Here is a 27,627-nt window from a genome sequence, read left to right as displayed (position 1 = left end):
TTAAGCAAAGTAGCCCCAGAGAAAGATGGCACAGCTAACGCAGATGATGAGGTTGATGTCCAGAAGGGTTTTCACGAGGGGGTTTTCTTCCAAGGAAACTATGACGGGTTCCACTTTTCTCGGGGGCTCCTTATCCAGGCTCTCCATTCCACAGAGCCACAAGATGGCTCGCATCACTTTGGACCGCTTTGGGGTTGTGTCACCTAGAAGAACCCAAAGGAAGGTCATAAGGACCAGCTGTGTTCCATTCCCAGTGAGTATTTTCCATACCTTTTCTGGAAAGTATTCATGAATACCTTAATCTGGAAGAGTGGTATTTTCAGACTTATTTTCAGATGAAGAGACAGAGCCTCACTTGACTAACTTGGGTGAGGCCATGTAGTGGGTAAGCAGTGGCAGGGGTGGGTTCAGAAGCCAAATCTGTCTCCCTCCTCTCTATCACATTGCCTGCCAGGAGGCCCAAGGCAGAGAAGGGCACTCTTGTGGGGAAACTATTTCCCCATTCGAAGCTGGGCCTGCAAGCTCCACGGCCTTTAGAGCCAGGCACGTGGTCAAGGGGAGCCACCTTGCTTATTAAACTTGTCAAAATATGAACCAGGAAAGATTCTCTCATTTTTCTTGAAACACACGGTCTTCTGGATCTATCTCGTTAGGTTGACATGGATACATAGCCACAGAACGTTTGTACGTGTATGTGCATGTATATTGATAGATGTAAAAGGCCACGTGTGATGGTAAATGACAGCCCACGGCCGCAGGGTCATGGGGCAATAGGGGCAGGTGGGGACCTTGGCTCATTGAAGGGCACAGCCCAGGTCTGAAGGGCCTGCTTTCCAAGCTCCGGACAACGTGAGTCATGCAGACATGGGGGCCCATCTCAAAAGGAGATGGAAATCTGGAATTTTATGTGAAATCTCCTGATTTTTCAATGTTAACTCACCTTTTATTAAAATGGTAGGTGGACTACACCACGGTATGTCTGCAAGCTGCCAATTTGAAACCAGCAATTTAGAGAAAGCCAATAGCATTCCAGCCTACCCGGTGAGATTTCATGGGGATTGAGTGAGCCATGTTTTAGCAAGCACTCAACATGCGTTTGCTGTTATTGCTCCCCACTGAGCATCTGTTGAAAGTTAGAACAGATACTGGGGGTCAGGGGATGCTAACATTCCAAGGACATCCTCCTTCTGGCTGGTGATTTGGTAGAAAAATCTCCCCTTAAACACCTAATGCTTCTTGGGCTTCTACTGTAACCGAGGAGAGGCAACTCACAGCAGTGGGGTTTGGCTATGTTTTCTTGAACAATCTCCAACTGGATGTTGGTGATGCTGGCCTCTGATGTCCCATTTGGAGAGATGGTAAGAGTCTGGGGAGTTGCTGGTGGTACCTGATCCTTCTGGACCATGGGGTCATGACGAGTAAACCAGGTCAGGCGGCTTACCTAAGGAGCAGAGATGGATCAGATTAGGGTCCCCTGCTCGAACCCATGTTCAGCCTCACATGTGAGAACGCCCCCCATCACTGCACCTCCAACAAGTTCCAGCTCCCTGCCCTCTGCAGAATCAATGGACATTTCCCCCACGATTCCCCTGGCTTTCTTCAGCAGCCCTAATTTTGTTGGGATCTCACCCTCCTTCATTCTGGCCCCCCAGAGCTTAACCCTAGCCTGGGGCTTTTGGGGGACCGCCCCCCCCATCAGCCATTCAGCGCATGCATTTCTCTAGCCACAGAAACTGAACTGGTTCATGGGTAAACATGTGTCGAGCTGACTGCATCGATGGAAATCAGGAACCCTGCTGGAAATGCTGGGACAAACACGTTTCTGCTTTTGCTTGATGAGCATGAGAAAAGATAAAATCCCTGGAAACTGCCAGCCCCACACAGCGCCTGAAAATTGGGGCAGAAATGAAGGATGGATTCGGATGGTCTTCCATCCCAAATCAAGCTGTCCCTAAAGCCCAACCCTGGATGTCCCAGCTTCTTGAACAATCAAGCCATCTTTGCTGAGGCCAGTTTGGGTCAGTTTTCTGTCGCTTGCGGCCAAGGATCTCAGTGGTTATATAGTATCAAACCCAAAGGTACCATCTCCTTGGAGGGCGACTCTGTGAACCAGCTCACGATGGACACCGTGATCAGAGTCACTGCAGACAGAATCATGGAGAAATACAGGTAATGGACATCCTTCACCACAGTGGGGCGGTCATCTGGCTGGTCACACCGAGGCTGCGGGTAAATGAAGTCCAGGACCAGCCGAATCAAGCCTAGGAGAAGGCCCAAGATCAGACCTGAGAAGGCCCCCTGCAAATCAGAGCAAGGCCATCTTAGAGATGTCCAGCGTTACGGGGCGGCCAGCTTGAGCCTCTGCACACCTCAATGAGCCATTTTCAAGAGCCTGCCTTTCTAGGGACGGTCGATGCAGGCGTCAGTAATTTGAAAAGGACTGCAGCTACTTATCTGTTTATCTTTCACACATAACTAATCATTCATGAATAATTTACTCATTCCTTGTGAATTTAGCTTCCTGTTTCATGACACAATGCATCAAAACAGAACCCCCATGGTTGCTCTTCAAAGGCTAGGTGGCCCCCTCCCCACACCTCCGTCCCCAGAACTCATCCTCCGGAATGCCACCCATGTCACTAAGACATCCTCATGGGTGGTGAGCTACCTTTTCATTGGTCCATTTCCAGAAGCATCCCATGATGAACACCACGGCCACGGGTGGCTGCAGGTAGGAGCTGATGGACTGGATGTAAATGAAGAGCTGGCCTCCCTGGCTGGCCTGGACCACGGGGATCCAGAGGATGGAGACCAGCACCAGCAGCAACACAAACGCCCTAGTGCCAGGCGGAGAGAGCCCCTCGTTAGCATGTCTTCCCCATAAACACTTACTGCTCTTTCTCTGTTATAGCTTTATTGAGGTAGAATTTACATACCACAAGATTCACGCATTCTAAGAGTACAATCCCGTAACTCCGGGCAATGCAATCAAGTTTTACAAGTCCATTACTCCAAACAAGTTCCTTCGTGCCCATTTACAATTTATTCCTTATTTGCTCCTGTTTCTATGGCTTTGCCTTTTCTGGACATTGCACAGAAATAAGATTCAACAGCATGTGGTCTTTGGCAGCCAGTTTCCTTCACGTAGCATGCTTTTGAGGTTCATCCATGCATCATGCATGATCACAGTATGTCATTCCTTCTTATTGTTGAAAAATACCCCATTGAATGGATCTACCATGACATGCCACTGTTTATCCTGCCGTGGTCAGTGGACACTTGTGTTTTTTCTATTTTTCCACTCTTGTAAACAAAAGCTGCTAAGTGAATATTTGTGTTTGTGTCTTTATGTATTTCTGGGAATGCAATCTTTATGTAGATGTATGTTTTCATTTCTGGGAATGCAACTGCTCAGTCATATGATAAGTTGTATGTTTAATTTTTTTTAAAAACTGCCAAACTGTTTTGAACAGTTGAACCATTTTACATTCCCACCTGCAGTGTTAAGAAAGTTCCAACTTCTCTATCTCCTTGTCTGTCTGTCTTTTTTTTTTTTTTTTTTAAGATTTTACTTATTTGTCAGAGACAGAAAGAGCACAAGCAGGGGGAGTGGCAGGCAGACGCTTAACCGACTGAGCCACCCAGGCGTCCCTCTGTCTTTCTGATTATAGCCATTTTAGTGAGCACGTTGTGGTATCTCCCTACAGTTTTCTAGGGTTATGATCTCATTTTGCAGATCATTCTAGATCAAAAGTCCTTTGTCAGCTACATGACTTGCAAATAGTTTCTCCTTATCTGTGGCTTGTCTTCTCATTTCCTTAATGGTGTCTTTCGAAATGAAAAAGTTTTAGCTTTTGATGAAGTCTAATGTTTTTTTTTTTTTCTTTTTTCTTTTATGAGTTATGTTCTCAGTGTCAGACCTAAGAACTCTTTCCCTAACCAAAAGCTAAGATAGCCCTCGGGGCCCCAAGATGCTTATTAGCATGTACTTTACATAAGACTTGCATACCATCCATTTTGGCCCCTTCCGTTTCCTCCCCCCTTCCCCCCATTAGATTTCAGGACCTTACAGAAGCCTTAGTAGGGAAACCTTCCCCACCCCCCACCCCCGCCCAGTCCCCAGAACCCCTTCCTCCCTTTTACCTGGCTAACTCCTATCCATCCCTCAGGTCTCACCCAGTCCAGGCTAGGGACTCCTCTGAATCCCTACATCTCCTGGCTCCTCCTCATAGCACTCATTGGGGTTGTAATTTCTTTTTAATTATCCTCTCTCTTTAATTATCTTCTCTTTAGCTTTGTGAAAGCAGAAACTGAATCTTTGCTTTTCCCTGCTCTGCACCCAGCCACCTGGCACATAGTAGGTGCTCAGCAAACATCTCTTGAATGAGTGATTTATTCATACAGAGTCTTAAGGAACCTCACCTTTGCCATCAGAGGAGGCTGAGCCTCCAGGATGAGTGGCTGGTCGGGTTGCCTCTGGGTGGGCTCAGCTTTCTCCTCCTTGGGTTTCTAAACTTTTCACTCTCCTTCCCCAGTTCCCACTCAGTACAACCTTACCTGCCTACAATCATGAGCTCCTTCTCTGATGCCCGAGGCCGGATGTAATTCCAGAGGTCCATGGTGAAGATGGTGCTGGCACTATTAAAGATGGAGGTGAGGGAGGACATGAGCGCCGCCACCATCACAGCCATCATGAGCCCACGGAGCCCTGGGGGCAAAAGGGAGGTCTATGGGCCTCAGGCTTTTCCTGCTAACTGCTGCTGCTTCCACTCATGACCCCATTACCCCAGGCCCACAGCACCAGCTGATCCCAGTAGGTGCCACTGGGAGGAAGCAGAACTCAGGGGTGGGAGCCATGAGGAGGGACAGGGGCTGGAGCGGGGGCATAGCAGGACCTGGGTTTTATTTGAGGGCCCTGGCTCTGGGGCTCAGTCCCTCAGCCCAGAGCGCATTCCCTCCTGCTGCCCTCCCATCCTGTCCCTCCCTCAGATCAGGGCCCGGCCAAGGTCTTCCCTTCCGGGAGCGCCACGGGGACTCCATTTAGGGACGAGTGGACATTACCTGTGGGCAGGAGTTCCAGCACCAGTTTGGGATATGCGATGTCGGAGCAGCCAGAGGGGTTGCTACAGACCTTCAGGCAGGTTTCTGGATCTGCACAAGCCACTTGATCTTTGGAAAAAACAAGGCCCAGGGTGAGCAGACAGACCCTGTGAGCCCAGGCCGAGCCACTAGCATGGGGTGACGCAGGCCCATGCCGGGAGACGGGATGACTGTCTATACCTGTATAACTCAGTGAAATAAAAAAGGAGCCTAGACTTTATAAACCATGACCTTCTTACTTAACCTTGCCCTATCTGTAAAACTGGGACAGTAATGTAAGTCTACTTTGTATGATTATCATGGGGGTTGGCTGAGATGACAGACGTAATGTGCTTGGCCCGGAAACTGATATGTAGGAAGCACTGAATGCACTTCGGCTGTTATTACTGTCACCCAAATAAAACTGAGACACCTAGCGGCCATTCTCCACAGCATCCCCCATCAGGCTGCATTCCCCCCGGGGCCCCGGAATGGGGACACAAGCAATTCATATCTTGCCTACAGTTCCTCAGGGATGCACAGGAGAATGCCATTGCCCCACACAGGGCGAATATTTTCCAAATCCCTCTTTTCCCCCAGCTCCTCAAGAGCTGTTCTCGTATTAGGCTCCTAACAACCCAACTGTGCTAGCTGAATCTCTCTCCCCCCTCTTCCTGCATTTCTGTGTCGGGTCTTTGCTCTCCTGAACAGCATTCTGATTTTCTGGTGTAAAGCCACCCAGCCTTCGTGGCATCTGCAGTTCGTCATCTCTTCCTAGTCTAATGATGAACACGTCCCAAGCATACACGTCCATACTCCTGCTTGGAGTCCAGAGCGTGAGGCGGAGCAGGTGCTCAACAAATTTCTATGGGACAGAGCTAGCTATCACAGTGCTTGCTTCCACCGTTTCACAGATGAAGAATCAGGGCGAGAGACCTGAGTATAAACACCCAGCAAGGTCATGCCAGAGGCAGAATTGAAACCCAGGTCTCCTGACTCAAAATCCAATTTTTCAGAGAAGGAAGACCAAGAGAGTATATGCTTTTCTGTCTTTAATGAGTCTGGCAGGCACCCTATCCAAGACTTAATCCTGGCCACTGGGACCTTCAGAACTCTGGTCTCAATGGTTTGGCACCTGTGTCTGAAGGATACCTTTCTTGTCACCTTCTCACTTTCTCAGCTCCTGACATCTGAGTTAACCAGTGCTCCTCACCAACGCCCCAATGCCTACCCAACACCACTCACCCCAGCTGGGCCACTTACTACCTCTCAAGTCTCCTTCACCAGGTGGACTGAGAAATAACTCCCATAAATCCCTCCTGGGCCCCCTCTGCTCAATCCAAAGTCTTCAGTCCTTGGTCCTCATTTTGAAGGGTGATGGGCTTCCTGTCCGCCCATCTCGAACCTCAGTTTACAAGTGAACATGAAGCCCTCCACCGCTCATGCCAACTTCCTGCCTGGTTCCAGTGCTTTATCAAGGTCATGATGACCATTTAACTGAGACCCCAAGTGTAGATGTTTGACAGTATCTCGAGGTGAGGTTGTACACTTAGTCTCTATATTTTTACCTGCATTGAAACTGCTAATTTAATAACTATAACCACTTAAAGGACACCACAATTTTAAAATGCAGTATTGTTCTATCTTCATTTTCTTTTTAATGTAATATAAGACCTAAGAAATGGATATAGCCCTAGGCCCTTTCATCCACTGGGAAGTCCAAGGGCAAACTGATCTTCATAAAATTTCTCCACACATTATTATGTCTTCTCAAAGGCTGGGACCCTTCGACTCACAAACATCCACCAATGGGTGTTGTGGCCACAATTAATAATACAATTGCTACAGAATAGAAGTAGATGCCCCCAAAGCTCTGGTTCAAGTCTTAGACAAAATTAAGACTGTAGACCAAAAGTGATATTTGAAGAGAAGTCCTGAGCAGAAACAATCTTGAGAAAAATGCTTTTGACAGGTCAAAGTTCTTGGCTTTTTATGATACTTCTGAGAAGTCTTAAAAGAAGATAAGGAAATAGTTTCATTCCCATGCCCAGAATATTGTAAGGAGCCTCCCAGGTCAGACAAAGATCTTATTCACATTCAGATCATATGGACTTTACCTCTTTTTGTCCAAAAGCTCCTCTCTCTCTCTATCTAAAGATTTATTTACTTTAGAGAGAAAGGAAGAGGGAGAGCTTGAGCCCAGGACCCTGAGACCACGACCTAAAACCAGGAGTCAGTAGCCCAACCAGCTGAGCCACCCAGGCACCCCCAAAAGCTCCTCTCTTCAAGGTACACTGAGATGGAGCAAGACTCTCCCTGGGATATTTAATTAACTACATAGTTTAACCTTTGGTTGTTAACCTTAGGTTGTTTAACCTTCCAGACATGCACTTTTCAACCATGAAACGTGACATACACAGTTTACAAAGCATGTTTGTGGCAGTTGTCCTTGTCTGTTCAGCTTCATCCGGGGAGCCTGGGTGGCTCAGTTGGTTAAACATCCAACTCTTGATGTCAGCTCAGGTCTTGATCTCAAGGTCATGAGTTCAAGCCCCATATTGGGCTCCATGCTGGGCATGGAGCTTACTTCAAAAAAAAAAAGAATATATTCATCCTAGGATATTAGTTGGCTAAGCTACAACTGAAACCAACAGCCTTATGGATCATTAACACACCATTGGGTAACAACCACCTACCTGTCTTGGGCTAATTAATCAACCATTTCATATATGGTGTGGGTTCTCTTATCAGGCCCTCTGATAGTTGACATAAAGGATGCTTCTGGGGGTGCTGGGTGGCTCAGTCATTAAGCGTCTGCCTTTGGCTCAGGTCATGGTCCCAGGGTCCTGGGATCGAGCCCCGCATTGGGCTCCCTGCTGCGCGGGAAGCCTGCTTCTCCCCCTCCCACTCCCCCTGCTTGTGTTCCCTCTCTCTCTGTGTCTCTCTCTGTCAAATAAATAAATAAAATCTTAAAAAAAAAAAAAAAAAGGATGCTTCTGGCAAGGTCAGATCCAAACAACACAAAATCTCCTGTTTCCAAATGTTAACATTCAATTCAATACAATTCTCACTGTATTCTTCACAACTCCATGGGGAAGATGTGGTTATTACACCTATTGTAAGGACAAGTAAATTTGGGGCCCAGAAAGGTGAAAAGGCTTCCGCAAATCAAACAGCTAGTAAATATCATGGATAGGTCTCATACCCTTAATGTATTCCAGAGCTCAGGTGGGGATGATTGGGTTTATAAATGGGTACATTTCTAGACTTGTGTTTTACTGTTTTTGAGGGTGGTTTTGCTTCTCTCTTAATTTCCACTATGGTTCCTTTCAAAGTGTGTACCATTTATCAGATGGATAAGTGGAAGAAGGTGTTGTCCAGGCTCATTATAGCTCAGTATTAGAGCATCCTTTTGGGTGGTTTCTGGACCCAGTTGAAGATTCAGGGGGAACTGGCAGAGCAGACATAGAGGGAGACATGGAAACAGGAAGGTAGAGTGGCTTGACCTGGAGCCTGGCACTTTAGGCAAGGGCTTCTCAATCTTTTGGGGAGCTTATTAAATTGCTGGGCCTCAACCTCAAGAGATTCTGATTCAGCAGGTCTTGGACAAGGCCCAAAAGTTTGCATTTCTTTTTTTTTTTTAATTTAAATTCAATTAGCCAAGGTATAATACATCATTGGTTTTTGATATAATGTTCAGTGATTCATCAGTTCAGTGTAACACCCAGTGCTCATCATATCATGTGCCCTCTTTAGTGCCCATCACCCAGTTACCCCATCCCCCCACCCAGCTCTCAACACAATCAATGGCTCACAGCTCTTAACATAATCAATGAATGTCTCATTTACTTATTTCCTTATCTTTCTGTGTCTCCTCCACCACTAGAATGTGAGCCCCACCAACGGCAGGGATACTGTTTGTCTTGTTCACTTATGGATCCCCAGTGTCTCCCAGAATAAGGCCTGGCAGATCATTGGCTCTCAGAATCTTTGATGGACACATGGAAGAATAAATGAGTGGATGAACTTCAGTTTCTTCATCTGTAAATGAAAAGAGCCCTAACAGTACCTACCTCATAAGGTTGTTTTGAGGAATAAATGAGATAATACATAAAATAAGAGTAAACACTTCTATAGTGCTTACCTCGTGCCGAGAACTGCTTTAAGCCTCATGAAGGATTATCCCCATTTTATGAGTGAGGGAACAGAGGCAAGTGGCTTTCCAAGGTCACACCGCTAGGAAGTGGCAGAGCCAGGATTCTGGCTGCAACATTCAAATCAGAGTCCATATTCAGAAAGACCACACTCTCTGTAAGACTCTTAGCATGATGAATGTAGGTTGTTTAAAGCTACGTTCTTTGTTCATATGTCAAGCCTTACCCAAAAGCTGTGTATTTTCCATCAAGTCACCACAAATCCCAAATCCCAGTTCTTACTCTGACCTGGCTTTTCCCAAGTCTTGTGCACCTTCCCTGGAACCAGGACCAGTGACTCTGGGTTCTTCATGCCCTCTGTGCTGGAGGAGCGGGAAGCCCAGAGTCTAGCACTAGAGCTCTCCCCCCCCCCCCCCCCCCGGCACCTTCCTTCCCCAGCTTTTTGCTCCTAAGGCTTATTGTCCTAAATTATTTTGACAAAACTTCTAGGCCATCCTACCCTTTCTTTACCTGTGCATGACATTGTGTAGGATAAAACGCAGGGGAGGGAGCACTCTATCTTACCCTCCCCTTTGAGTTAATAACAGCCTTCGTGGGTGCGGGAGGAAAGCTCAGTGATTCGGAATAAAGGAGCTTTCTTCCCTACAGATCAGCAGTTCCTGACATCATGATGACTCCCAATAACACCCTCCCCCCAGTCCTGTTTATCCATACAGTGCAAATCTCATCACTTTACCACATTAAAAAAAAATCTAAGGCAAATATTCTAGAGGCTTTGACATCCCTGGTTTTTGTTATGTACCCCAAAGGGGTTCCACTGGGCCAAACTAACCAAACCATTGAGCTGAAATACTAAAAAGCACAACAGGAACTCTCACATTAGTCTTTAAGAAACTGACATCTGGAACCACAAGATCTTAGCCTGTAGTTTGTGGCTTCAAAAAAAAATTCATTTGAGGCAAGGCCCCAAATGGGTCTCCCCTCTACTGGCCTGGGACATCTACTAGACACTCCTGTTGAAGCCCTGTTAGGAAACAGGAGAGAGTCAGATGTCTGGATAGAGATGCCTCAGCCAAATCACTCTGCAGGGACTCCAGTCCCAATCTCTGATGGCAGTCACATGTTTAGAACACTTCACAGGGTCTGCAACTCAAAGACAGATGATCTCTTCTCCCCACTGTCTTCTCACCTGGGAAGAGGACACGACTGACCATTCCAGGGAACACCATCATGAAAAGAGGCAGCACCTTCAGGTAGGCAGCCATCAGAGAGCCTCCTTTGGCATGGGACAGGTTCTTGGCAGCCAGAGACCGCTGAACGATCACCTGGAAAACAGTGGGGTGGTTGGAGGCTGAAGTGGCTAAGTGTGCAAAGCTTCTTGGTAGGCATCGCAGACTTGGGATCTTGGTTTGTCTAGCTTCTTTTTGAGGAAACATCACTTTCCTATTACCAATCCCTGTGGTCCAGTTGAGGAAGCTAAGAACCCCATTCCATCCCCTCCCTACTCCTTTATCCTGGGGCTGGACCTGGCCAATTCGATTTCTACATGGAGTTTCTCCACTTCTCTGGCTACCATGATCAGTTGAGGAAAAGTATGAATCCAAGGTGGGCCAGTTACAACTTCCCACAGAACTTCTTCCTAGAAGAGGCAAAGGAAAGAACCTACAGCCTCCATTAGAATTGCAAACTATGAGAGGAGCTTAGACCACTGGCTGCACCTCCACCATCATATTGGGAAAGATTCTTTAAAATTCAAGTTATTTTGGGGTGTCTGGGTGGCTCAGTTGAGCATCTGCCCTCAGCTCAGATCATGATCCCAGAGTCCTGGGATCGAGCCCCACATCAGGTTCCCTGCTCAATGGGGAGTCTGCTTTTCCCTCTCTCTCTGCCCCTCCCCTCACTCATGCTCTCTCAAATAAAATCTTTAAAAATGTATATCACAAAATTAAAAAAAAAACAAAAAACCTTATCTACTCAAAAGGAATAACTTGTTCCAGAGTGTTTTCTGAGTAGGAGAGTGGTCCCCCAAAATCCTCCTCCAGCCTTCAGATCGAATCGACATGAGCCCAGAACTTTCTCTCCTATTTTTTTCGGCTTTGAGTCTTGAAGCATCTGCAGAAGCTACAGAGGCCTTGTTGAGTTACCAGAGCCTTTATAAGCCGGTTCAGTGAACTATGGACAAAGGGAATGAAATGTCACATCATTACCACTGCTGTGACGAGCAGGACAAAGTTGGGATTTTTCCCAGTTTTTGTGACAGTGGGCATTAATGGGGTAGTCTTCCTAGAGTGTCCTGCTCCTTCTTTTGAAACCCACGCCCTGTCTACATGGCTACACTCTCATCTTGGGCACAGCTGCCTAATCCAGGGGTAGGCACCTGACCCATGCTAGACCCTTCTACAGCATTTTTGAACTGGGACTTAGGGAGTTCCCAGCTTCTTTCCTGTTGGTCTGCAGTGGGAGGCAACAGTTATAGGCGATAAAGATGGATGATGGAGAGGGAAACCAGAATATGTTCCAGTAGTTTCTGAAGGCTCATTCAACTTCCTATTTGTATTCCATGAGCTAATACATCCCCCATCCTTTCTCTGAGGTAGTTTCAGTTTGATTTTTTTTTTTTTTTTTTTTTTGGTCATTTGCAACCAAGTGTACCCTGACAGGCATAAATTATATTTGTTTGGATGCCATAAAGTGAAAGGCTCTAAAATGTAGGATTGGCTTATGTGAGGAAAAGTGGAGAGCATGGAGGCCCTCAATCCAGAGCTGGGAAGTTAGCCATCCTTGTTTAGAGGTTGGTTTAATGGGGACGCCTGGGTGGCGCAGTCAGTTGAGGATCTGACTCTTGGTTTCGGCTCAGATCGTGATCTCAGGGTTGTGAGATTGAGCCCTGCGTTGGGCTCCCTGCTCAGTGCAGAGTCTGCTTGAGTTTCTCTCTCTCCCTCTCCCTCTGCCCCTCCCCACCTCATGCTCTCTCTCTCTCTCCCTCTCAAATCAATAAGTAAATCTTTAAAAAAATTTATAGAATTTGATTTAACTATTATGTTATTTTTTAGAACTCCAGATATACACCTACTGAGGTTTTCTAGAACACTTTACTTTTTAAAAAAATTTTTTTAAAGATTTTATTTATTTACTTGACAGAGAGAGAGCACAAGCAGGGAGAGCAGCAGAGAGAGAGGGAGAAGCAGGCTTTCAGCCGAGCAGGGATCCCAATGCAGGGATCATGGGATCATGACCCGAGCCGAAAGCAGACGCTTAACCTACTAAGCCACCCAGGTGGCCTTCTAGAACACTTTAGAATGTGGTGGTAAAATGTGAGGATATCAGGGTCTATAGAATACGTCTGGTTGCTTCAGTAAGGTGCCCAAAGAGGCACCCAGGCTTTAATCCTAGCCCATCCCTCTGGAAGCTGAGAGGAGAGCATTTATAGCTTTGGAAAACAAAGCCCTTTCTACTAGAGATCCAAAACTGTGACCAAAAAGAATTCTGGCTTTTGTTCCCGTGAAGTGGAGAATACAAACATCAATTTAAGAAGCAGCTGAGTACGACTGAAAAGATCTGTGTTCCTTGAAAACCCACAAGCCTGGGGGGAAGGGGATCCCCCTGTAGGATAACCCCCAGGCCCAAGTAACGGAACCACAGTTCAGAGGGATGGTATGAAAAGGAATTAATTCATGTAGAATGGTTAGACCAGGGACTGGCCACAGCACAGCAGTAGTAAACGTTTAAGTGCCATTACGATTGTCCGCTGTTACTTATCTTTTCAGTCTCGACCCAGGAAGATCTGGAATATTCTCTGTCTGCGAATCACAAATGCTTAGTTTTGCCTTTCTCCTGCTCTAAAATTAGCCTAAGGGAACCTGGGTGGCTCTGTCAGTTGAGCCTCCAGCTCTTGACTTCGGCTCAGGTCATGATCTCAGGGTTGTGAGATCGAGCCCCGTGTGGGGCTCCATGGTGAGCGCAGAGTCTGCTTGAGATTCTCTCAACCTCTCCTGCTGCATCTCCCCCAGCACACGCTCTCTCTCTCCCTCTAATAAATAATAAAATCTTAAAATTAGCCTAGATATAGGGCTGGCAAAGCTCTACGTTCCCTAAGGCAGGACCAGCACACTGAAGCAATGCAGTCTCGGGACTCCGCAGAACCCAGGTCAGCGGCTACACCGTGTGATCAAGAGGGCTTGGGTTTCTAGGCCCTCTTGCCCTGCCTGGCGTTTGGAAGGAGACTGAGTCCTCTGTGACTAAGTCCCCAGGCTCCTGAACAATGCGGGTGGGTTGGAGGTGGGTTTCACAGGGTGCATGCTGGAATTCCAGCTACGAAGGGCTTGAGGCATCTCAAGGAAATATTTGTACAAATTCAGAAGTATCAGTTGGTGGTGAGCTGTGTCAAGAGCACTAACATAAACCATCGCAAAAATGTAAATGTTTTGGGGCGCCTGGGTGGCTCAGTCGTTGGGCGTCTGCCTTCGGCTCGGGTCATGGTCCCGGGGTCCTGGGATCGAGTCCCGCATCGGGCTCCCTGCTCAGCAGGAGGCTTGCTTCTCCCTCTCCCACTCCCCCTGCTTGTGTTCCTGCTCTCGCTGTGTCTCTCTCTGTCAAATAAATAAATAAAAAATCTTTAAAAAAAAAAAAAGTAAGTGTTTTTAATGGTTTATTAACTGTCCCTGTGACCAAAGGATTATGGCCAAATTCTTCATGCTTCCCTCTTCTGTAACCATTAGTAACCACACTGTTAGTAAGGAAACAAGGAAACAAGATGTTAGTATTCCAATGCCCCCAGAACTTGATTCCAGGCCTGTGACGTTTCAAGCCCATGCTATTAGCCTAGATCTTGTACTGTGTCCCAAAGTCTCTCCTACCTGAGATTTGCTTGGGATGGAGGAGGAGATTTGCCAAGGATGGTCTCGCCTTAAGTGGCACCTCGCCACTGCCCGGGTGTAGAGGAACTCTGGCCCATGGGGGGAACTGGGCTCTGTTCTTGGCACGGTTACCTGCATAAATTCAGTTGCCCTACTCCGTGATGGTTACTTTAAACTTCCATCAGCCCTGGGGCACCTGTGTGGTTCCATTGGTTAAGTGTCTGCCTTTGGCTCAGGTCATGGTCCCAGGGTCCTGGGATCAAGCCCTGCGTCTGGCTCCCTGCTCAGCGGGGAGCCTGCTTCTCCCTCTCCCTCTGCCTCTCCCCCTGCTCGTGCTCTCTCTCTCAAATGAATAAATAAAATCTTTTTTAAAAATAAATAAACTGCATTCCCACCTTCTTAACCCCTCTTTCCCTACCCTGCTTTAAAAAAAAATTGCATTTATCATTTTTAAATATTCCACATAATTTACTTATTGTCTGTCTACCCCCCCACTAGAAGAAGGTGAGCTCCAGGAGAGAAGAGAGCCCTGTCTGATGTGTGTACTCATGATTTCCAAGTGTCTAGTACACAGAGGGCACCCAGTGAGTATTTGTTGATAAATGATACCCGATATCAATTTTAAACTCCATTTAAAATGTATCATCTCAGGCACCTGGATGGCTCAGTCGTTAAGCGTCTGCCTTCTGCTCAGGTCATGATCTCAGGGTCGTGAAATCAAGCCCGGCATTGGGCTCTGCGCTGAGCAGTCTGCTTGAGATTGTCTCCCTCTACCCCTCCCCCTGCTCTCTCTCTCTCTCAAAATAATTAAGTAAATCTTTAAAAACAAACAAAAAACAGTTCCCCTTTGCAAATATTAGTAGCCCTGGATTTGCCATTACATGAGCAAGCTCAAGAAGTAAAATAATGTAGGGCGCCTGGGTGGCTCAGTTGGTTAAGCGACTGCCTTCGGCTCAGGTCATGATCCTGGAGTCCCGGGATCGAGTCCCGCATCGGGCTCCCTGCTCAGCAGGGAGTCTGCTTCTCCCTCTCCCGCTCCCCCCTCTTGTGCTCTTTCTCTCTCTCAAATAAATAAATAAAATCTTTAAAAAAAAAAAAAGTAAAATAATGTAGAGCAGTAGGAAAGAAGGAGTAGTCGAGCTTGTGGGGGAGGGGCGGAAGCAAACAAGAGAAGAGATGGAGGAAACCAGCCCAGCCTCCAGCCCCCCAAGCAAAGAAGCGTCCTGGAGGGCGCTCCCTCATCAGGTGCCCTGTACCTGATCCGTGCACCAGTACCAGAGGGATGGAATGGACATTCCAAGTAGGATCCCAGGCCACGGGAGATCAGATGTCAGGGGGTCTCGGAAAATGTGGAAGGCATCTTCTCGGGGCAGCCCGCAGCTATTGTTCTCACTCCGGTTGCTCGCCACGGCCAAGAAGTACTTCTCCTTCAGGCCTTCCATCCCACCAACTGCAGCAAAACCTAAGACGCAGAGGAAACCCAAATTTGCCAGAAACTCAGAGCAATCCATGGCGAGTGGTCAGGGGATGGCTGGATGGGTGACATCCTACTTCGAGCAGCGCTAACAAAGAAAGTTAGTCACCTTAAAGGTTCTCGGCCTTGTTTTTATGCCTTTGGTGGTGATTATGTATTGCTTCTCAGAATATTAATAACCAATGCATAATACAAAATACATAGGATTATAAAGGAAAACAGATATAGTGACGGCAATCATCAAAACACAAAAACTGTGGCTTAGTAGTTATTTGCTCCATTAAACAGTAAGACCGAGCAGCAGGTCTAATAACTATCCATTTATTTTTAAGTACTCTCTATGCGCAACATGGGGCTCGAACTCACAACCCTGAGATCAAGTGTCACACACTCCACCAACTGAGCCAGCCAGGCTCCCCCGTAATAACAATTTGGTTTCTGTTCTCTTTTTTAAAGATTTTTATTTATCTGACAGAGAGAGAGAGAGAGTGAGAGAGCGCACAAGCAGGGGGAGTGGCAGGCAGAGGGAGAGGGAGAAGCAGGCTCCCCGCTGAGCCAGGAGCCCGATGGCGGGGCTCGATCCCAGGATCCTGGGATCATGACCTGAGCCGAAGGCAGACGCTTAACGACTGAGCCACCCAGGCGCCCCACCAAAATAATTTTTAAAAGAAGAAAAATGGAACCAGAGGACATTTGGAACAAATGGACAACAGCTGACAGGATGGTAGGTTTTAATCATCCCTATCAATCAGTACATAAATATAATTGACCCATAGATGCAAATGACAAGATAGAAATCGTCAGATTGGATAAAACAGTAAGACCCAACTATATGATGTCGACAAGAAACCCACTTAAAATATAAAGAATAGGAAATATATACATATATATGTATAAACACATATCTATGTTTATAAAGACATAGATAGGTTCAAAGTAAAATGATAGAGAAGTATATACCACTCAGGGGCACCTGGGTGGCTCAGTCGCTTAAGAGGCTGACTCTTGATTTCAGCTCAGGTCATGATCTTGGGGTCGTGGGATGGAGCCCCACATGGGGCTTCTCACTCAGCAGGGGGTCTGCTGGAGATTCTCTCTTCTTCTGCCCTCCCCTCCCCCTTCCTCTAAAATAAATAAATCTTAAAAAAACACAAAACAAAACAATAAGTTTCCATAAGCCCAGTTCTCTTCCAGCTAAAAGAACCATGTCTCAAGCAAATCACCTGTGACTGGAATGCCCCCGTGGTATGCTTTTGACCCTGGGCTTGCTGATCACAGTGACGAAAGCAGATGTCCCTGAGAGAGGGGTTGTCATCCACCCAAGTGACCCTGGGGCCCCACTTACTGTAGCCCATCAGGATGAGCGCTCCTATAAGCATGATCAGGGTCTGCAGGGCATCCGTGTAGATCACAGCGGCCAGGCCACCTGGGGGTGGGAGTGGGGATAAGCACCAAGGTGAGGGTCGGGTACCATGGTGGAGAGGAGTTACCCTGGGGAGCAGACAGAACCTGCAAGTTCAAGCCCTGCCTGAGGAGATTTCTTAGTGTTGTTTGCAAAGATGGCCACGGTATCGCCTTCCTGAGCGCATGCACATTTTGCACTGTGGTTTTGCTGCTCCTCCCATGTTGAGGTGAAGCTGATTTCTCTACCTCTTAACGAGGAGCTTGGCCAGATGGCTTGCTTTGACCAGCAGAACATGGTGGGAGTGATACTATGCAGCTCGAAGCCTAAGCCTCAAGGGCCCAGAAGCTTCTGCTCTTGCTCTCGTGTTGTCCTGAGACCACCGTGCTTCTTTAAGAAGCCCATGCTCGCCTCCCGGAGGGTGATGGTTCACACGGGGTGGGGGGAAGCCCAGCTGAGAGCCCATGCCAACCACCAGCCGCCCGAGTGAGGCCACCTTGCCCCAGGCAGCCGTTCCACATGTCATCAACCTCCTGTTCTTGACGGAGCCCGGTGAGATCTGATCATGGCCATATAATTAATGGCAGCAAGTCTGCCGGCACCTGGACAGGGCAATCTTTCCAGTCTCTTCTCTGTACTACACCTCCCTCTTCCTTCTTCCCAAAGGGGAAAGAGATGCTTCTCTGATATGAGCACGTTTACTAGTGGGCAAAGTTGGTGGGCAATAAAAAACGTGCACAGAGGGGCGCCTGGGTGGTTCAGTCGGTTAAGCCACTGCCTTCGGCTCAGGTCATGATCCCAGGGTCCTGGGATCGAGTCCTGCATCAGGCTCCCTGCTCCATCTGCCTGCTACTCTCCCTGCCTTATGCTCTCTCTCTCTGACAATAAATAAATAAAATCTTAAAAAAAAACCAAAACCGTGCACAGAGCTGTGGTGTTCTACTCTGATTCTCCCTCCTTGCCAGTGGGAACAGGGCCCTGTCACAAACGTGGAGAGAGACCCGGGGTCCGTTCTGGCCCCAGCCCTCTGCTGCAATTAGCCGGCCTGAGCGCGGCAAGGTCCTGCCCACTAAAAGCCAGCATCATCTCCACACTGATGAGTGTGAGCATTTATCATGCGCCCGACACTGGGTTCAGTGTTTTATTCAATTGTTCACCAAATCTCTGGTGAGCGCCCTGCCCAGCTCTACGTGGTAGGGAAAGAGAGACAAACAAAACAGCATGTCCCCGGTCCTCAGAGAGATCAGTGTAATGGGGACAGAGACCCCCAAACAAGGAAACACAAAGATAAACCGGCTATTGCCGCTCCCCTTCTCTTTCCCTGGGCTCCAGGCACAGGGCCTCCATGAGTGCTGACCCCCCCCGAGATCCTTCGGGGGATCTTTGCATATGTTTGATTTAGTCGCTTTTCCGCTTAGAGCCTCCAGTGGAGATCCACGGCACTTAGAACAAAATCCAGGCGCATTTTGTCTCCTGCGAGGCGCTGGCGGCTGGTCTTTCTCCCTCATTAGGGCTGCTCTACCACACAGTGCCCGGCCTTGCATCCCTCTCTGGCTTGTGGGAACGGCCCCCGGAGCTGAGCGGGACGCGGCCTGAACCACCATTTGCTCGCCCAGTGTCAGCCACAGTGACCACCCTTTTGTTTCCCAAACCAGCATGTTCTCATCCTAAGAGTCTTTACATGTACCCTCTGCCTGGAATTCCCTTCCCCTGCACTTCTCCTTAGAGCTTCCTTCGTATCATTTAAATGTGGTTCAAACATCACCTTAGAAAGGCCTTCCCTGAACATTCTATGTGAAAAAAAAAAAACAAAACCTCCTTATCCCATCACATCCCGTCTTGCCCTGCTTAAACTTCATTCAGAGCACTTATCAGATTATACTAATATATCCTGATATACCATGATATACCAAGAAATATCTTCATTTCCTTGTTCGTTGTCTGTCTCCCCATTAAAATATAAAGTCCTTTCGGGTAAAGGTTTTGTCTGTTTTGTTTACTGCTCTGCCCCATTCCTAGCACGATGTCTCGCACATGCTAGGTAATATACAGATATATTTGCGGAATGGATTATATTACACCAAGAGGAGGCAGACAAGGGTGAAGCTGGAGCAGAATGAAGATAAAAAGGCAAATATTCCAAACCAGATACTTGTCCTGGCCCTACTATAGGCCAGTCTCTCTCTACAATGCAGCTCTAACGGGGAAAGAGGAGGCTGCCCGACCTCAGGCTCAGAATTAGAGCCGCTTACCACCTAGCTTTACAGGGTGCATGTGAATAAACATGCACTGATAGTTCTCAGTAAATAGTTCTTCAATAAACAAATGGAAAATAGCTTGATGCAGTTGTGGTGCATTTTTAAATCCTCCTTCTAATTGGGAAACCCTCTTCCTTTGGACAATGGCTAAGAGAAATCACCTTGTCTGGGGTCGTGGAGTGAGGTGTAATAAATGAATGGTTTTAACACACGGGAACATCAGAAGATGGGCCAGGAAAAGATTGGGGGGGGTGGGCCACAGTCTCTCAAGCATCACCCCTTGTTCAGACACACCTGCAACGGTGTACAGAGCCGTGATGGCCAACAGCCCAACTATGGCCAGGTAGAGATCGAGGTGCAGAGACTGCTGAATAAAGATGGCACCTGCATACATGTCCACCTGGGGAGACAGGAAGTTGACGGATGAATGAAAGGAGAGACATTTTCAGCACAGGCTCCGCTAAGCTTGGATTCTGGCAAACACGGAAGAGTTCTCTACTGCCCTTTCTTCAACCACCTCTTCCCAGATCAGGGTTCTCCAACTGGAGCCCTGTGGGCTGTTACATTTGACACCCATTCACTGGGCTAATACAACAACCTCCTCAGTGGTCTTCTTGCTTCTACTCTTGGTCTTCCACCCTCCACCCTCAACACTGCAACCTTTATCAAATACTGTCATGATCAAACATCCTTCTCCTGCTCATTAAAATTCTTCAGTGCCCCCCCTGCATGGCCCCCATGATAACGTCTACATAAATACATTAGAACTGCATGTCAGGCTTCACAGTCTGCTCACCCCTTGGCCCCATTTCCTTCACTCCCTTCACATTCCCTGCTTCCCTAACAAGCCCTGTCCATCCATCTGGAATGCCAGTCCCCCTCTCCCCAGTTGGTAATCATCCTCGGTCATAACTTCCCCTGTGAAAGCTTCCCCACATCTATAGCTTCCCACCAGACTGAGAGGCAGAGTTCTGAAGGGATGTTGTCATCGAACATCTGTCTTTCAAGCCTGCAGCTGGTGTAGAGTCCATTATTTTTGTTTGGATTGAATGGAATTTCTCTGCACCCGCCCCCCACTTGGGGCAAGCTCTCCCCAGCCCCAGCTGGAAGCGGAGACAGCATCAGCGTGAGTCAGGCCAGCTGAGCACACGTGCCTGGAGGCTGCAGTGCATCTGCTCTTGGCCTCTTTCTGGAGATCTGCCCATCCAACCAAAGGCCAGGGTGGGGCAGGCCCGATGGGCCTCAGCACACCTGATGAATACCTGATGACTGCCTGATCCCAGGAGGAAGAGAAGAGCCCCCCACCAAGGCCTGGCAGGGCTCTCAAAGAGTCCTGTTGTGCGACCTGCACCATCCTGACATGTTGCCAAAGCAGGAGTGGAAAGAGGTGTCCTTCCCTCCACCTTTTCTCCCAACTTCCTCTCCCCATGCTTACCCTCTTCCCCCACCCCTCCCATCCTCCAAGCTCCCTGAAGCCTGCCCAAGGGGAGGAAATGCATGGGCAGGACCCACTACCAATGGCTGTAATCGATCTTCTCACCAGGCTGTAAGGACGTGGCCAGGCTGTGTCCCCACCTTACCGAGATCTTGGTGAAGATGTAAATGAACAGGTAGAGCACAGCCAGGATGACGGGGATCCTGTTGCCACCAAAGCGTTTCCTTAGGTATTCTGGCATCGTGGTGACCTGGGGGCCAGAGCTGAGCTGTCACCACCCACCTGATTTGGGGCAAATGGCCTCAGGGCACTGGCCCTTCCCCTCCCCTCCCCCTTCCTCTCCAAACTCAGCAGCACTGATGGTCTTAATCATAGACTTAAGAAGGGAGGAGAAAATGGGGGCAGAGGGGTGGCTCAGTCTGTTAAGCATCTGCCTTTGGCTCAGGTCATGATCCCAGCGTCCTGGGATCGAGTCTTGAGTCGGGCTCCCTGCTCAGAGGGGACCCTGCTTCTCCTTCTGCCCTTCCCCCTGCTTGTGCTCACTCTCTCTTTCTCTCAAATAAATAAAATCTTAAAAAAAAAAAAAAAGAAGAAGGAAGGAGGAAACAGGGGCAGAGGAGTGGGGTGTGGAGGAACTGGGGTTCTGTGCAGGCGGATATACCCACCTATCACTGTGTGAGGCATTGAAAAAAATGTTTCTGAAACATTTGAAACATCTGAAAGCCTGTGCCCATCTTCATCATGGGTCAGGAGGTGGGAGGTGCTGAGGACAGGGCTCCCCGGTCTCGCCTGTACAGCATCCTTCACCATGCAAGGAGCTCCCAGGGACTGGCTAACGGATGTCCTCAGGTGGGAGGGAGGGAACTCGAGGGTGACCCTCCCTAATGGTCTCCCCATCCCAGAGCACCCTGACTCACCTGCCCAGCTATGTAGATGGGGAGGAAGATCCAGGCCAACATCAACACAGAGAACAGGCCCTGCCCGAGAAAACAGAGTCAGGACTCAGCTCCCACCTACACTGAGGTGCTGATTTGGATTTCCCTCTGCACCTGGAGGTCACCTGGCCTGGCTCCGTCTTGGGTTCAGTACCTCATCCTCCCCGGGCTATCATATTCCCACACTGATAATGGGAGAAGGGGAAGAAGGAGGGAAGCGTGGAAATAGAAGCTTTCCTGTGACTCCTCATTCAATGTCCCCCAAAACCTTGTGTCGTCCCCCTTCATCCAGGCGTGGGCCCTCCCTCGTTGAGCCAGGATGGGCTCCCTAAGTGAACCCCATCATACAGTAATATGCATAGTGTACTTAAGAGTGCGGCACAGAATGAGCATTTTAAAAATGTTAGTCACTAAGGGGCCGGCTCAGTGGGTGGAGTGAGTCACTCTCGAGCTCGGGGTAGTGAGTTCAAGCCCCACGCTGGGCATGGAGATGACTTAAAAATAAATAAAAAATGAAGCTTGTTTTTAAAAAAAACTGTTAGTCACTGTGAAGACGAAACACTGCTAAGAGTGCATGCCTGCCCAGTCAGTGAAAGTCATACCCTGCACGAGCCCTGCTACACAAGACAGTGTGTCCTATCTCTGGGGTATCTGTGGGGTGCCAGGAAGGTCAAGAACCACTGGACCACAGAACTACATTTTTGTGATGGCCGACTGGTATCCCTCAGGTCCTTCTATCTTCTGCATCCACAAGGGAAAGGTTCTGAGTCCTCTTCTCCCACACATTGGTGTTTTGGGGTCCCAGCCTTCTGGTCCCAGGATCAAGCAAACCCAGACAAGCCTGAAGCTTGCAGATCAAACTGATTTTTGCAGACCAGCAGTGCCTTTGGTGCTTGTTTGTTTTCTCGTGAAGTACAACTCTATTTTCAAAAAGTACAGGGTAGGGACGCCTGTGTGGCCTGGTGAGTTGAGCATCCAATTCTTGGTTTCAGCTCAGGTCGTGATCTCGGGGTCAGGGAATTGGCCCCACCTCGGGCTCTGCACTCAGCAATGGAGACTGCTTGGGATTCTCTCCCTCCGCCCCTCCCCCAACTCATGCTCCCCCTCTCGCTCTCTCTCTCTAAAATAAATAAATAAAATCTTTAACAAAAATAAATAAATGAGGGCGCCTGGGTGGCTCAGTTGGTTAAGCGACTGCCTTCGGCTCAGGTCATGATCCTGGAGTCCCGGGATCGAGTCCCACATCGGGCTCCCTGCTCAGCAGGGAGTCTGCTTCTCCCTCTGACCTTCCTCCTTCTCATGCTCTCTGTCTCTCATTCTCTCTCTCTCAAATAAATAAATAAAATCTTTAAAAAAAAAATTTTTTTTTAAATAAATAAATAAATAAATGAATGAAAGTACGGGGCATTCACACTGTCCCCCAGGATCTACCTAGTAGGCAAAGGGTAAGCTGTACCCACCCTGATAAAATACTTACATTTAATTCATAAGCAGTGACAGAAAGGCCTACAGCAGCGCCTGACCCTGCCAGGCCAACAAAATGTCCACTTCCCACGTTGCTGGCAAACAAGGATGCGCCCACCTGTTAGGAGATGGACAAGTCAGATCTTGGAGGGATGGTCTATGGTACCTTCTCCCCACCCTCAGTTCTTCCCATGCTCCAGAGGGACCAAGACAGAAGGAGAAGTAGAGGAGGCAGGGCCATCCCTAGCCTATCTGGCACCTTTTTTTTCAAACTAGAAAAAGATTCTTCTTCCCCAAGACTCTTACTTCCAACCATCAGAAATTGGCATAATAAACATGTATATTTATGATGGCTAAAATGTGAATTGTGTGCCATAGGGTTGTGCAGTGCACAACATGAACAACTGTATGCAGCATCCCCAGGGAAAAGGATGACGGGTATTGTGGAAGGTGCTTCATGATGAGAATCAGGAAGCCTGTGTTCTATTCCAGTTCTGTTTCTAATTTAGCAATGTAAATAGCCCTCCTGGTAGAACACTAAGTGGCCAAGCTTATATTCAATGATCCCAATCCCTGGTCTCAACTGATTGGACCAGACAGCCCTGGGCACCTGGCCCAAGCTGGGTCAATTACATTTTCTCTCCTGGGAATCTGGAACTGGGACACCATCTCTGTTACTAAATCCTAGCTAGTTTCGATCACTGAGGACTGCATTCTCTTGGCTAAACATAGAGATTAGCCAATGATGGAAGGTTGATAAAGACATATTAGTACCAAACTGTGAATTTATCTTTTATGTAATCAGGAGGATTGATAGAGACTGGCACAGAGGTGGGCATGGGACACAATCAGAGATAAGATATTTTCTGGGGATACTGCCATGGAGGTAGGTGCTCTTCCCATACTGGACTGAACTTGAGAAGATGAAAAGTCTGGAGCAGTGTCTGCCATCTTGTTGCCATGAAGTTGGCCCTGTTTGGGAATAGTGCCCATCCAGAAGAAGAGAAGTTGATACGGACAGATGGAAGGAAGGAAAGAAGGAAAGAAGGGATGGGGGGGAGGGAAACCAGGTCCTAGTGACATCACTTGAACCCTTGCCCTCAGCCATCCCTAAAACCAGCCTAACTAGATTTTTCCCTTGGGTGCGCTGATGAATCTTTTTTGTTCAAACATTTGCATTGGAGCTAAGCCTTCTCTAGACCGTGACTTTCACACTACATACAACCAGAGTCCTGCGAGACCCAAGGCTAAACAGAACATCAGCCCTCGAAGAATCTTTGAGAAGTGACTTTAATTGAATCAAAGATCACTTACTGGCCACCACACCATGTCCCCTCCAGCTAGGAAGTAGCCTTTCACTGTGTCTCTCTTGGTCTTCACTGTGGACTGAAACAAAGAAGAGGGCAGGTAACAATCAAGGCATCCCAGAGCTCCTGAGCCATGGATTACCAACCTCGAGTCCAGCAGGCCAGATCCGGACATCAAATATAGTTTAGGTTTTTTTTTTTTAAACCCATGGTTTAAGAGGATTTTAATTTGAATGCTTTAGAGGAGACATAAATTCTTCGGGTCAATACAACCCCTGCCACTCCCTGCTTCGCATACTTACGGCTCACCTACGTATTTGAGTTTTCACCCCAGGGCTTATGTAGGAGAGCTCATGATGGGCACCATTTCCTGAGTATCAGTGCAGCATAGCGTCACAGTAACAGAGCCGGTAGACACCACGCTAAGCTTCTAGAGCTCATCTCATGTTAATCCCTACCAACTTCTATGAAGTTGGTGTCATTAGACCACAATCTAACAGATGAAGACTCTGAGGCTTGGAAGCAAAGTTACTTATCTTGTGCGGTATTTCTAGATAGCGGAAAGGTGGGGAATTCAGACCCAGGTCTCAATGATTACAGACTCCTACATCCTTCAGTCTGACAACCTCATACGTGTAGGGATTTATCCTACATTATAGTTGCACACATCCAAAATAATGAGTGTATAAGATATGTTGATTTGTTGACTGCAACATAGTTTGTGACAGTAAGATAGGAAGCAATCCAAATGACCCTCAGAAGAAGACAGGCTAAATAAATCACGGTACGATCATCTCATGGAATCCTGTGCAACTTTTAAGAAGGCGAGAAAGCATCTATGTACTGATATGAAAAAATAGCCAAGAGACTATGATAGGTGAAAAATAGCAAGGTGAAAAAAACAACATGTAGGGCACCTGGGTGGCTCAGTCGTTAAACATCTGCCTTCGGCTCGGGTCATGATCCCAGGGTCCTGGGATCAAGCCCCACATCGGGCTCCCTGCTCTGCAGGAGGCCTGTTTTCTCCCTTTCCCTCTCTCCCTGCTTGTGTTCCCTCTCTCGCTGTGTCTCTCTCTGTCAGATAAATAAAATCTTTTAAAAAAATGTGTATAATAAGCAATTTTCCATTTAAGAAAGAGGTAAATACACACAATAATATTTGCTTGGATTTCCATAAGGAAACTCAAACTAACGTGCGAACAAGTTAACAACAGTAGTTACCTGTGAAGGGAAGTGTAGTAGTGAGACTTTTCACTGTATGTCACTTTAAGTTGCTTTTATTTTTGAACCATGAGGCTGTATTGCCTTTAAAAAACAAAACAAAACAGAACAAAAACAAACCTTCCTTTAAAAAAGAAAAGAGAACATGACCTTCAAAGTGAAGGAAATATGGCTTCTAATTCCAGCTCTGTTAACTAACATACAAGGAGCTTACATTTTTTTTTTTAAGATTTTATTTGTTTACTTGACAGAGACACAGCGAGAGAGGGAACACAAGCAGGGGGAGTGGGAGAGGGAGAAGCAGGCTCTCCGCAGAGCAGGGAGCCTGATGTGGGGCTCGATTCCAGGGCCCTGGGATCATGACCTGAGCCGAAGGCAGACGCTTAATGACTGAGCCACCCAGGCGCCCCTAGGAGCTTACATTTTTGAGCCTCAGTTTCCTTGCCTATAAAATGAGTACAGTAGTAGTGTCTTCCTCGTAGACATCTGTGCAAAGTACATGGGGTAACACAAATTTGCAAGCACCTAAGACAGCACCTGATTTATGATCCACACTCGGTCCGTTTTTACAAGTGTCAAGTTCAGATTACTTGATGACCTTGGGCGAGTTTCTTCCCCTGCCTTCCCTGGCCTGGCTTACCCATAGTCCCACAGCCAGGACAAAGAGGAAGTACAGAACCAGCACCGCGATGTCACCTGGCTCCAGGTTCCTCTGGGGAAAAGCCTCCAGGTGATCTGACTGGGTGGGCTGAGGGCTGCTGGAACTGCTCTCCATGGTCCTGAGCAAACGTTCACTCCTGCGGGAAGTGCAAATGTGCATCAGATGCCAGAACCAGAGGCGCTTTTCTCACCCTCTCCACGGCTGCCTCCTCGGAGTACCCAAACCAGAGGACAGCAAGGGGGGAGGATGTGTGGTAGGGACACGTCCCCCGGGAAGGCAGAGCCACCCACCCATCTGTCCGTCCATCCGTTCACTCATTCATTCAGCAAATACAGTGAAGTCACATTCAATCAACTGCTGATTCTTTTTTTTTTAAAGATTTTTTATTTATTTATCTGACAGAGGGAGAGAGAGAGCGAGAGCAGAAACACAAGCAGGGGGAGTGGGAGAGGGAGAAGCAGGCTTCCCGCCGAGCAGGGAGCCCGATGCGGGGCTCGATCCCAGGACCCTGGGACCATGACCCGAGCCGAAGGAAGACGCCCAACGACTGAGCCACCCAGGCGCCCCTCAACTGCTGATTTTTTAGCAATTCAGTCACTCACTTGGCAAAATATTAAAAAGAATAAACAGCATGAATAGTACAGATGGTTTCCCACTCCAAGAGTGTAAGTAAAGCAAGACACCTGAGTTACTCCCCATTTCTGAGGAACCTCTGAGCTGGGTGAAGGTCAAGCTGACCATTTTGTCTGAGGGTCAGCTAGACACTACTGTCTTATTCCAATGCTGGATGGCTCATAAAATTGCACGTATTTAGTGATACATATAGCGCTTCCTAAGTGCTGGGCATCATTCTAAGTGTTTACTATTAGTAAGCGCTACTGTCATCATCCCCATTTTACAGATGGTAAAACTGAGGCACAGGGAAATTAAGTTACTTGCTTGAGGTAATACAGCTCAAGTGGCAGAGCTGGGATTTGAAGGCAAACAATCTTGCTCCAGAATCCATACTTTGAACCACTATCCTAAGCTGTTTCTCAGTATCCTGCATTTGTGTGTAATTTAAGGGATTTCTGTGGTAGGCAGGTAAATGTCCCCCTCAAGGATGTGTCATTTTAATCCCCAGAACCTGTGAATATGTTAGTTACACGGCCAGAGGACAATCAAATTTGCAGATTTTTTCCTGGATTATCTGAGTGAGCCCAATGCAACCACAGGGTCCTTCAAAGTGAAAGGGAATCAGAAGAGAGAACCAGAGATGACTGTGTGAGAAGGATTTGGCCAAATGTTGCTGGCTTTGAAGATGGAAAAATAGGGACCACAAACCAAGGAACTCAGGCGGCTTCTAGAAGCTGGAAACACAAATTAATGCGTTCCATCCTAG

The 27,627-nt window shown here is 47.7% G+C and overlaps 1 protein-coding gene across 6 annotated transcripts; it reads right to left on the bottom strand.

Annotated features, from left to right (window-relative positions):
- SLC5A11 (solute carrier family 5 member 11) lies at positions 1-26,360 on the bottom strand. 6 transcript variants are annotated; one of them, XM_021686859.1, is made up of 15 exons: positions 26,226-26,360; positions 24,372-24,443; positions 23,071-23,175; positions 21,576-21,635; positions 20,804-20,908; positions 19,518-19,623; positions 16,909-16,989; positions 15,346-15,551; positions 10,423-10,558; positions 5,062-5,169; positions 4,558-4,708; positions 2,669-2,837; positions 2,083-2,298; positions 1,273-1,441; positions 1-203 (listed from the first exon to the last, which is right to left on the bottom strand). In XM_021686859.1, exons 1-15 carry the CDS (start codon positions 26,358-26,360, stop codon positions 1-3), a joined length of 2,022 nt encoding a protein of 673 aa, XP_021542534.1. The 6 variants fall into 6 exon arrangements, with proteins under 6 accessions (XP_021542534.1, XP_021542535.1, XP_021542536.1 ...); XM_021686860.1 differs by lacking the exon at positions 16,909-16,989; XM_021686861.1 differs by lacking the exon at positions 20,804-20,908.
- Positions 26,361-27,627: the final 1,267 nt, after the last annotated feature.

Source organism: Neomonachus schauinslandi, chromosome 5 (genome assembly GCF_002201575.2).
Source record: "Neomonachus schauinslandi chromosome 5, ASM220157v2, whole genome shotgun sequence".
In the NCBI taxonomy this organism is placed as follows: Eukaryota; Metazoa; Chordata; class Mammalia; order Carnivora; family Phocidae; genus Neomonachus; species Neomonachus schauinslandi.
This window is presented reverse-complemented; position numbering and strand designations above follow the sequence as displayed.

Coding starts and splice junctions, on each gene's coding strand:
- SLC5A11 (XM_021686859.1), bottom strand. CDS start 26,360: ATGGAGAGCAGTTCCAGCAGCCCTCAGCCCACCCAGTCAGATCACCTG. Junction 19,624..20,803: donor ACATCTTCACCAAGATCTCG/GTAAGGTGGGGA, acceptor CTGTCTCCCCAG/GTGGACATGTATGCAGGTGC. Junction 15,552..16,908: donor GCTCATCCTGATGGGCTACA/GTAAGTGGGGCC, acceptor TCTGCGTCTTAG/GTTTTGCTGCAGTTGGTGGG.